Source organism: Drosophila subpulchrella, unplaced genomic scaffold, assembly GCF_014743375.2.
Source record: "Drosophila subpulchrella strain 33 F10 #4 breed RU33 unplaced genomic scaffold, RU_Dsub_v1.1 Primary Assembly Seq38, whole genome shotgun sequence".
Classification (NCBI taxonomy): domain Eukaryota; kingdom Metazoa; phylum Arthropoda; class Insecta; order Diptera; family Drosophilidae; genus Drosophila; species Drosophila subpulchrella.
In genome coordinates, this window is record NW_023665601.1 from 1644639 (window position 1) to 1656458 (window position 11820).

Below are 11820 nucleotides of genomic sequence, written 5' to 3' on the forward strand. Positions count from 1 at the left end.
AAGAAATTTAATCTTTGGCGGTGTTCGTGCAAAGGCGATGTGGAAACTAGAAATTTAACATGGAAGGAAATCCCAAAATCGGCTGCAGGAGGTCAGTGCAGATGAAATAGTTCGTCTAATCCAAGCCGTTGTCCATTATTGTGGGATTTCACCGACAGGAAGCAATACCACAACAGGGGCAAGTCCGCAGAATAGTTAAAGTGCTGGAGGAGATCCACTAGAGAATCCCAGTGGGACTCGGAGCTGGACTGCGGTGAAGCGGAAATGATGGTGAAGCATCCGTGGGACGTGAAGGAAGCTTTAAACTACTTGTTGGAAAATGACATTACTTCATGTCGATGAGAATATCGCATAAGCAAAAGTATTCTGCTCACTACAGTAACTGGTAACACTATTATCGTTTTAGTTCCGATGAGCTGTTTCGGCTCTCTCTCTTTCTGTATGTCGACGGTCTAACATTGTAATCGATAGGTAGAATAATTATTTTAAGGAAAATCTAGTATTTGTTATTTGTCGTATGGATTTCTTGGCCCTTGAAGTGTGGGCCTACTAACTTCGGTATAGTGAATGCCGCCAAAAAATGTGCTTCTCATTGTCTTGTGAATTGTAGGAGGGCGGTAAGATTAAGTAAGTTTGAAATGTATGGGGCTGATTTTAATTGTTCACAGAATAAAAAGCAGCCCTAGGGAGACTGCAAGGGCAACTTGCGCTGGAGGACGGCTTGACGACCAGCTAGAGAGTTTCCAGGAGCACTTCCCGTACCAGTAGAGGAGTCGCAGTCAGCGACATAGAGGGGCGCAGCCAGCGCTGAACACTGGGTACGGACGGATTCGCAGCCAGCGACAGGGAGACGCAGCTATTTTGGAGAGCGCTGAGGCAGTGCCATATTTGGACCTGTTGGGATGCAGCATTCCCCCAAGAGGAGTTCGCGGCTGAGAGGAGGGGAAGCCACCCCTACAACCCTAGCGGATCAGCAGCCAGCGAGTAGTGGAGCCGCGAGTGAACATAACCTCGGCGGCGGCCATTTCTAGCCCAGCCACTACGGTGACTACAGTAGCGTCCCAACCCAGGAGTACTGCTGTCACAGCTGCGAGTTCAGAGGCGGAGATGAGCCAGTTCCTCACGTCGGACCTTTTGAAAAGGATTGCGGCGTTGGAGGAGGAGCTGAAGTAGGTTAAAACCCTGAACAGTGCGAGCACCGCCAATCGCAGTTGGCCCAAGCGCAGATGGCGCCAACAGTGGAGCGTCGGGGCGGCCGCCATTAGCCACATCTAACGGTGAGGCTTCAACTAACGGGGTCGGGCCGGTCCCACATAGCAGTGTCGGTGCGAGCAGTGCGGCCTGCACGCTGCTGCCATATTGGAGTGGACCGCCATTGCTAACGACTAGCAATCATCTTGTGGAGCCACTGTGTGCTACAAGTGTTGCGCAGACAGCGCATGGATTCATGCTACCGGGCGGGAGCATCCACAACGTGGCAACAGCATCGCCATTTGTCGCCGAATGGATCCCAAGGAGTGTATGGGCCAAGGAGGCTTCGGGACCTGCCTGTATTTGGAGGGCAGCCCGAGGAGTGGCCGATCGTTAACTGTGCGTTTGTGGAGACGACCCAAGCATACAACTGCACAGACTTGGAGAACAACCAGAGGTTGCTGAAGAATGAAGCACGCAAGACAGTGAAGTCACTGCTGATTCACCCTGGGAACGTCAGCGCCGTGATGGAGCAGCTGCGCTTTAGGTTTGGCCGACCGGAGCAGCTTATACGCAGTCAGCTGAACAGCGTGCGAGAGGTGCCGCCGATTTCGGAGCAGCACCCGGCGAGGATCGTTCCCTTCGCAAGCCGAGTGAGTAACCTCACGGCCTTCTTGCAGTCAGCGAAGGCGGAGCAGCACCTGCGGAACCTAACACTAATGGAGAAGCTTGTGGCGAAGCTTCCTACGAGCAAGCGAGTAGAGTGGGCCAGGCACGCTGCATCGATCAAGCCCTTACCCACTGTAGCGCACTTCAGCGCGTGCCTACAGGAGTACGCAAACGTCGTGTGTACAGTTTTGGACGTCGAGGGAAAGGAGCCGAGGCGTCGAGTTCTGCATGCGAGCGTCGACCAGAACGGATGCGATCAACAGGATGATCGGCATGGAGGTTGTCCAATCTGTGGAGGGCAACATGCTGCAGGGAGTTCATTGGAGCTTCGCCACCGGGTAGGTGGAGCATGGTGAAGAGGCATCGGCTCTGCTTCACATGCTTACGGAGTGGACTTACGGATGCCGCAGATTGCATCACCGTCACTACATGGCGCGGACGAGGAGCGAAGATGGCCGGCGCAGCGAGGTGGCTTTAGGAGCCACAACGGAGGAAACCAGCAGTCAGCAGCTTTCAGACGCGGCCCGGACAGGAGGTCTTCGCCACGAGGTGGTTACAGGGACCACGAGGGGAGCCAGCAGTCGGCTGTCCCCAGAAACAGCCTGGAGAGAAGGGCCCCGCAGCCAGCGTAGGCGCCCGTGCAGAGGAACTTAAGCTGCGTTGACGCCGAGAGAGGCCGACTTTTGTTTCGTATACTGCCAGTAACGCTGTACGGAGCTGGTCGCCGGGTGGACACATACGCGCTCTTGGATGAAGGATCCTCCGTCACGATGATCGATGAGTTACGGAGGGATCTGGGAGTGCGAGGCGAACATCGACAGCTGAATATTCAATGGTTTGGAGGAAGGGCCAGCAGAGAGCCCAGCAACGTGGTGAGCCTGGAGATAAGTAGAGCTGGGAAGCCCACTCGCGGTGGACGAGGCGGTTTGCCAGAGAGGGACCGTATGCGGCCGTAACTGAGCTTGGATTGGTTGTGTTTCGGCCAGTAAGTGGGCAATCGACTACGCCGTCACCGAGGTCCTGCCTACTAGCCGTGTCAATGGATGATACGATGGAACAGATGGTGAAGGACTACTTCGAGATGTAAAGCTTTGGTGTGAAGCTCGCGCCACAGGTCGCAGCCAGCGATGGTGCGCGGGCACAAAGGATCCTCGAAGACACCACGGTGAACGTGGGGCGTCGCTACCAGACGGGATTACTCTGGAAGGACGACTACGCTGTGCTGCCACGGAGCTACGAGATGGCGCACAGACGGCTGATCAACGTCGAGAAGAAGTTGAAGCGCAACGGGCTGTTGCCGTTGGAATACGATCGTATCATCAAGGATTACGTATCCAAAGGATATGCGAGGAAGCAGCAGCAGGATGAGGTCGCGGTGACGAGCGACCGGCTATGGTATTTGCCACATTTTGGTGTCGAAAACCCGAACAAGCCCGGTAAGGTCCGGCTTGTGTTTGATGCTGCAGCCAAGGTTGGAGGAACCTCGCTAAATTCGGCGCTGGACAAGGGTCCTCAGCATTACAAGCTCTTGCCAGCCGTGCTCTTCCACTTCAGGGAAAGAGCAGTCGGAGTCTGCGGTGACATCAAGGAGATGTTGCACCAAGTGCTGATCCGACCCGAGGATCGATGTTCCCAACGATTCCTTTGGAGAGATGGCAATGACGATCGAGACCCGGATGTGTACGAGATGAACGTAATGACGTTTGGAGCAGCCTGCTCGCCAAGCGATGCGCATTACGTAAAGACGGTGAATGCCCTGAAGTTTCGGGATTCGGACCCGAGGGCAGTCAAGGCCATCATCGACCATCACTTCGTCGATGACTATGTGGACAGTTTCGCTACAGAGAGCGAAGCTATCAGTGTATCTACCCGAGTGAAGGAGATACATGCGGAGGCTGGATTCGAGTTATGGCAGTTTTCATCCAGCTCAACCATCGTGGAAGCGGCGTTGGGACCACCTGGACAAGTCAAGAGCGTCGGATGGGGTGAGGCTGAGCAGAAGATCCTTGGAATGCGCTGGCAGGTAGCCACGGACGACTTCAGATTCAACGTGGAGTATCACAGAGTGCCAAGTAGCGTTCTAAGTGAAGATCGAGTCCCTACAAAGAGGGAGTACTTGAGCCTGCTGATGTCAACGTTCGACCCATTGGGATTCCTGTGCTGCCTGATGATTACAGCGAGGCTGTTGTTGAGAGAGATCTGGAGGCAGAAGATCTAGTGGGACGAACCACTACCGGAGGAGATAGGCAAAGCCTTTGCGGCCTGGCGCAGGGAAATGGACGCCGTGGGACAGTTCCGATGCCCTCGTCACTATTTTGGGCATGGAGCAAATCGGACCATCGAGTTGCACGTGTTCGTGGATGCAAGTCAATCTGCATTCGCGGCGGTGGCCTATTGGAGGGTCACGTACGAGGATAAAAACGTGCTGGTTAGCTTCGTGTGCGCAAAGATGAAGTGCGCGCCGATGAGAACGATGTCGATCCGAAGGTTGGAGCTGCAGGCAGCGGTTCTTGGAACCAGACTGATGAACACTGTCAAGGAGGAGCACAGTGTGGACATCAGCGAGACGGTGTTGTGGACGGACTCAAAAACGGTGCTGAGATGGATCGGCAGCACCCACCGCCGGTACAAGCAGTTTGTTGGCAACCGAGTGGCGGAGATTTTGGAGTCGTCGAAGGTTTCCCAGTGGCGATGGGTACCTACAGCTGACAACGCAGCGGATGATGCGACGCGGTCGAATAAGGCGGACCTTAGCCCGGAATCACGTTGGCTAAGCGGACCCACATTTTTGAGGCAGCCAGCGAGCGGCTTGCCGGCGCCTGAAGAGGGAACCGAGAGTGTTCCAGATGCGCCTGATGAAGATTAGATGCCCAGTGAGTTTGCATTGGTGGCCGCAAATGAATTCGCCATTCCGTTCCAGACATTCTGGAGCTTTAGTCGCCTGGTGAGGACCACAGCCTGGGTCTTGAGGTTTGCGCGTTGGTGTCGCAAGCAGAGAAGCGAGCTCGAGGAGTACGGACTCACTGCAACGGAGTGTGAGGCCGCGGAGAACCTGTTAGTCAGACAGGCCCAATTGGAATCGTTCCCCGACGAGATGAGGTCGGCGGAATGCGGAAAGGACGTCGAGGTCTGGCGCCTCACGTGGATGAACACGGAGTTCTGCGAGTTCATGGCAGAGTTGATGCCGCGCTTTGCATGCCGTACATGCCGTAATACTGTCACACAGGCACAGTCTTACGGAATTGATTGTGAGGCACTTTCACGCCCAGATGAAGCATCAAAACGTGGATGCGGCGATTGCTCAGATCCGGACGAGATTCTGGGTCACGAAGATGAGACGAGTGCTGAAGGAAGTAATCTCGTCATGCAACGAGTGCAAGTTGCAGCGAACGCGGCCAATGCCGCCGATAATGGGACCCCTTCCAGAGGATCGACTGGAAGGTGGGGGATGGCCATTCATGTTCACCGGATTGGACTACGTTGGGCCACTGCTGGTGACTGTATCCTGTCACAGAGAGAAGCGTTGGGTCGCCTTGTTCACGTGCTTGACGACAAGGGCGATTCATCTGGAGCTGGTGCATGACCTGTCGACGGATTCCTGCATATTAGCGATCAGGAACTTCCAGAGGACCAGTACATAGACTGCGGAGTGATAACGGCAAGAACTTCGTGGGAGCTAACAGGAAGGCCAGGCGATTTGGAGACGTGTTCGAGACGGAGAGGATAGAGAGTGAGTTGTCCAGCAGAAGCATTGAATGGGTTTTCAATTGCCCATCGAACCCGTCTGAGGGCGGAGTATGGGAGCGGATGGTGCAGTGAGTAAAAAGAGTGCTGCGCCATACCCTGAAGGAAGTCGCGCCGAGGAATCATGTGTTGGAGGGTTTCCTAATCGAGGCGGAGAATATGGTCAACTCGCGTGCGCTCACCCACTTGCCCGTGGATGCGGACCAAGAGGCGCCGTTGACGCCAAACGATCTGCTCAAGGGAGCAGCTAACCTGCCGAATTCGCCTGGATTGGATGCGGAGCTGCCCAAGGAGGGTTCTACGCGAAAGCAGTGGAGGATTGCTCGCATGCTGCGAGACCGTTTCTGGAGGAGGTGGGTCCTGGAGTACCTGCCTACGCTTGTGCGCCGCGAGAAGTGGTGCCGGAGAACGGAGCCCATCCGCCAGGGCGATATGATCTTCGTCTGCGATCCTGCCTTGCCCAGACGAGAGTGGCGCATGGGCATCGTGGAGGAGGTCTACAGCGGAGCTGATTGAGTCGTCAGACGCGCCCCTGTGCGCGTGAACGACAATGGCCTATCTCGGACAAAGTTGAGGCCCGTCTCAAGACTTGAAGTTTTGGATTTGAGTGAAGCGGTTCTTCACGGGGCCGGAAATGTCGACGGTCAAACATTGTAATCGATAGGTAGAATAAGTATTGTAAGGAAAATCTAGAATTTGTTAAGTTATCCGATCTCGTATGGATTTCTTGGCCCTTGAGGTGTGGGCCTACTAATATCGGTATAGTGAATGCCGCCAAAAAATGTGCTTCTCATTGTCATGTGAATTGTAGGAGGGCACACTGCGGTAAGATTAAGTTAGTTTGAATTGAATTTGATTTGAATTGTTCACAGTATAAAACGCACGTACGCCACGCGCACGCCGCCCTTGAAGTTAACCCTCTCTTCGGACCTACGCGTGTGGGGTAGTCGTTAAAAAGGCAACTCCATATGCAAGACACTGTAACATTTGAAGTGACAAGACAAGTTCAAGGAACCTAAAATATATAGCTAAAACATACATAAAGTTTATTTCAATTGGTTTGTGAATTGGTGGAAGATATATTATTGTGCCGAGCACATATTACACGATGCAAGAAGACCATATAATCACTACAAGAGGCCAATATATGGAATGTGGATTCTGGTGAAATAGAGTGACGCTTCCAGTAAATTACACATACACATACATACTTCTGTGTATATTCTTATACTACTAATTTACATAAATAAATACATTCGTTGAACATTCCATTTATTTTTATTTTAATTTCTTTGTGGACCAGCAGACTCCTCTTTTTTTTAATTTCTCCAATTTGTTTTCCGTTTGGCAACAAACCGAGCTGCTTAAGAGTAAGACCATGGTACATGCATTGCGGCTGAACTTTGAAAGCTTCGGTCACAATACATTGAATAAGATTTTTCGACTAGTGAATCTCTTAGCCGATCTGAGTACCAGGCTGAACGGCAACCGAATTGTAGATATGGATATGGATCTCTGTGGAAAGACTGTATAGCTTGTTTTGGATTCAGTTGAATTAAGGATGGGAAGAGAGTATTAGTTTAAGATGTTGGCAATTTCCTGAATAAGCCTAGTACTTAGATTGGCTAAGTGTTTCACTAGTCGAAAAATCTGTCCGTCAAATTAGCGTCGGCCTGTTAGCAACGAAAGTGGAATGGTGCAGTTTAGAACATGGGGGCTCTTTCTATACTCAAGTTTCCTCGCTATTTGGGGACCAAATCGAAAATCTTAAGTTCTAAATTGTTTAGAAAGAAAAGATCTATCGATCTAGGTAGGACACATTTTCATTGTTATATGTATGCACCCCCTAATGGTCTTTATTTCCTGGTTATTTTAATGTATAAATACGTAAAAAGGAAGTCAAGGATTCCAGCGGAAAATTTACTATGATGTATCTATGTTTTTTGTTTTATTAATAATTGTAGCTTTTTTTTGTTTTACTTATTTTTTCTGCACGGGCCCTTTCAAATTAGGGGGTGCACACATATCACAATGAAAATTTGATATAAAAATTATATTTTTTTCAATATTAGGCGGTCAAAAGTTGTCGATTGGCTCAATTAAGTGTTGTAGGTCGTAGCCTGGCACTTGGCGATATATCGATAAATAATTTTTTGTGGTAAATGTCTTGGCTGAATTCGCTTTATTGCTGGTCTGGTCTGGATAATTGAAAAGACTTGAATTTCTCGAAAACCGTGGGTTTGAATTACCTGTAATTAATTCAGAAATTAGCTAAAATTATGCCCTTCGAATGCGATACCGTGCAAGTTGGCTCAACCTCTGCGAGAGTTGTATGAATTAATTAAAGCTTCCATAGAAAATATTTATATTCTGATGGTTGATGTCACGGGTGCATAAGTTTTCTCGCTGTGCTGGACAGTGTGACCGTGTGGGAAAAGCCATAATTGAAAGGACTTGAATTTCTCCAAAACTGTGGGTTTGAATCGCCTGTAATTAATTTGGAAATTAGCTAAAATTATGCCCCTTCGAATGCGATACCGCGCAAGTTGGCACAACCGCTAGGAGTGGAGCCGTAGGTAATTTCATTTTTGCCCCCTCTTTTGTATGGGGAAAATCCGTGGTTGCTTCACTGTAAGGCGATTTTCTCGACAACTGTGGGTTTGATTTTGATTAGACTTTCAGACAAGGAGCTTGAATCAACCCCTTACAGCTTGGCTTATCGTGCATATTGGCACAACCCCTGTGAGAGGAGCAGTTAACAAAAATGTGGGGACACGATTTTTCAAATGCATTTTTAAAACATTAATAGGCCTCGGATGTATCTTACCTACCTAGATCGGATAGATCTTTTCTTTCTATTTAATAACAATTTAGCATCTTAAATTTTTCGATTTGGTCCCCAAATAGCGAAACAATTTAAATATTAAAAGAGCCCCCATGTTCCAAATTCAACCACTCTACTTTCGTTGCTAACAGGCCGACGCTAATTTGACGGACATGAAAAATCTTGTTCTTTGTAGTGTGACCGAAGTCTTCAAAGTTCAGCAGCAATGTATGTAACATGGTATTACTAAGAAATCAATTGAAGCAATTTAAAAGAAGAGTCTGCTGGTGCGCAAAGAAATTGAAATACAAATAAATGGAATGTTCAACGAATGTTTTTATTTATGTAAATTAGTAGATTACAACTTTTTTCTCGTCCTACGGATGCTTTGACATCTTTCCGCGACATCTGCAGACCAGCTCCGAGTCCCAATAGGGAGGAAGTGGGAGCCGGATTGGGAACGGGGTTGTTCCGCCAGATACTGCAGGAAGTCGTCCAGCCTCTTGGCAATGGCTGGTAATGGCTTATCCTCCATCTCCGCTTTAGCTGCCAAACTTCTATAACTTCCATTTTTTAGGGTTGTGTAACGAAATAATTTAGTTTCAGAGGTTGGCAATCGTTTGCTTTTTAATTGTTGTTTTTAAGAGGTGCCAAAACAAAATAAGTAAGTTTTAAGAGGTGGGCAAACCATTTATCTCAGAAAGAACCACTCTTAAGAGGTTGACAAGCGACGTTTTCTAAAGAAAATTGGTGAAAAACGTAGAATTCTCACATCTTGAAATGAATAGTTTTTTCATTACCTGTAAACAAATAAAAGAATACGGCAATATGGTGAACTATTTTTCATTGCTTTTCGGAAATTGATCAACGATAATAGAACTATTGTGGGCCAACTGTGACTCCACGAGACGGCACCTTTCTTTGCCAAGAAGGACATAAGGCTGAGGTTGTTCATATACATAAAAATATCAGAGCAAAATCTCATTTCACGATGAGATCAGTTGCTGAGTTCCGAGCCGTTGGAACCCTCCTTGGTCCTGCATCAAAAGCAAATTCATTACAACCGCCAATGCAGTGCAAAAATACTGAAATACTGAATTGATTTACGTCTGCGCTCCCAATTTCCGCCGGCACGGAGTTGTGCCGACTCTTTCTAGCGAATTTACTTCTGATGGAATAAAAGTCGTTGAAGCGGAAACCTCTCTGTGTGAACAAGCAATTAGAGGCTTAGAAAGATACGAGTTTATTTGAAATTTACCTAGATTTGTTTAACTCTTAAGCCTAGTACTCACATCGACGAAAGCCGCAAACGAACCATAGGAGTGAGCGAGAGGCAAATACGCAACAAACGCTTTTCGTCGGGTCTGTTTTTCAGCGCGGTACTTAGATGAGCTAAGGAAATACCAGAAAAAATACCCGCTTTAGCGAGTGAGTTTCGATGACCGCCATTAGCCGCAGCCCAAAGAACAAGAAATTTAGTCTTTGGCGGTGTTCGTGCAAAAGCGGGTGGAATTCAAAAATCGACAATGGAAGGAGAACCCCAAAAACACCTAAAGGAGGTCTATGCAGAGAAAAAAGGACGCTTTATACAAGCTGTTGCCCATTATTGTGAGATTTCACGGACAGGAAGCAATGCCACAACAGGGCTAATCCGCAGAATAGCTGAAGTGCTGGAGGAGATGAGATCCACTAGAGAATCCCAGTGGGAAGGAACATGCCGAGTGGGTCCTCGCGCGATCTCCGACGAGCTCTCCATTGAAGAACTACTGGACTCCACCTCCACCAGCTACTTGGCAGCTAAAGCGGTGATGGAGGACGCACCGGCATCCATAGGGAGGAGGAAATAAGGTTGCCCGCTAGGAGGAGTCATTACCAGCCACCAATATATCTCTTAGAATTAGGAGCTGGACTACAGATGGCGCGGGAAAGATGGCGAAGCATCCGTGGGACGAGAAAAAGCTTTATACCAACAATTTACATAAATAAAACGTTCGTTGAACATTTCATTTATTTTTATGTTTATTTCTTTGAGCACCAGCAGACTCTTTTTATACCCTTGCAGAGGGTATATTGATTTCAATCAGAAGCTTGCAACGCAGTGAAGGAGACGTATCCGACCCCATAAAGTATATATATTCTTGAGCAGCATGACTAGACGAGTCGATCTAGCCATGTCCGTCTGTCCGTCCGCTTCTACGCAAACTAGTCTCTCAGTTTTAAAGCTATCGGGCTGAAACTTTCAAAAGTCTTGTATCTTTTGCAGGTAGTATATAAGTCGGAACCAGCCGGATCGGACAACTATATCTATATAGGAAAATAATATGAATTAAAATATAGCTTCGGTTTTTTTTGACATATTATCTTATACTATTGGGAATACCATTTTTTGTGTTTTTAAATTTAATAGTTATAGCTGCAAGGGTATATAAGCTTCGGCTTACCGAAGCTAACTTCCTTTCTTGTTTTTAAATTGCTCCAGATAATTTGTTTTCCGTTTGTCAAAAAAACCCAGCTGCTTGAAAGTAAGACCATTCTACATGCAAGTTATAAGACACATCTCAACTTTGAGCCGAGATCTAATTTCCAAATAACTCTGACAGACCCGAGATAAATCCGTGGTCAGCTATTTCTGTCAACCAGGCGTCCAAATCATTCCCACCCAGATCAATTTTACGCAGTTCGTATCAAACGGATGCTGTAAAAATCCAAACCGATATTGTAAACATCGGAGTCCCAAGCCAGCCCTGAGTCCGCTAACGTAAAAAAAAATCCCCAAAGCGGTCCCTAAACTCCGCTAATGTAAACACCAATTTCCGGCCAAGATTGGACTTCAAATTTAATTGGCAAATTGCATCATCCTATTTTCCGACTCTCTTGAGTCTTTCTCTTTATCAATTTTTGGGGATAAATTCTCTTAAGCCGAGGTTTGATTATTGATCATTGAACTAGAGATCAGGCAGTCCGTTTTTGAGATCCGAATCGAGCAGTAGTACTAATCGAGAAAAAGTAAACGAGCATTGAATAAAATAAGTTCGACCAGTGAAAAATTGTAATAGTGAATAAGTGATAAAAAAATAAAAATCACGAGTGATAAACTTTTTGCGCCCAACGTGGGGCCGTGCGATTAAAAAATTCTAAATAAGCAAAGCTTTAAAATAAACACAAAAAAGTTTTAAAGTGAAAAAAGAAATGTAGCGCGGCCAAAAAAACCCGATACAACCGACGAATAAATAAAGCCTGTGTTGATAAAAATAAGGTGGAAATTAATAAATGCAATAATCCCCTTAAAATCTCAAATTACAAAATAGTGATCGTAACATAAATTCACTGCTCGAACAATATAAAAATCATAAAGTGACAAAAAAAAAATTCATCGAAATAAGTAACCATTG

The 11820-nt window shown here is 47.5% G+C and overlaps 1 protein-coding gene across 1 annotated transcript; it reads left to right on the forward strand.

Annotated features, from left to right (window-relative positions):
- The first annotated feature begins 462 nt into the window (after nucleotides 1–462).
- LOC119561864 lies at nucleotides 463–4114 on the forward strand. Its single transcript, XM_037875344.1, has 2 exons — nucleotides 463–617; nucleotides 669–4114. Exon 2 carries the CDS (start codon nucleotides 3101–3103, stop codon nucleotides 4076–4078), a length of 978 nt encoding a protein of 325 aa, XP_037731272.1. The 5' UTR covers nucleotides 463–617; nucleotides 669–3100; the 3' UTR covers nucleotides 4079–4114.
- Nucleotides 4115–11820: the final 7706 nt, after the last annotated feature.

Bases quoted from the DNA above. Each gene is read 5' to 3' on its own strand.
- LOC119561864 (XM_037875344.1), top strand. From the start codon at position 3,101: ATGGCGCACAGACGGCTGATCAACGTCGAGAAGAAGTTGAAGCGCAAC.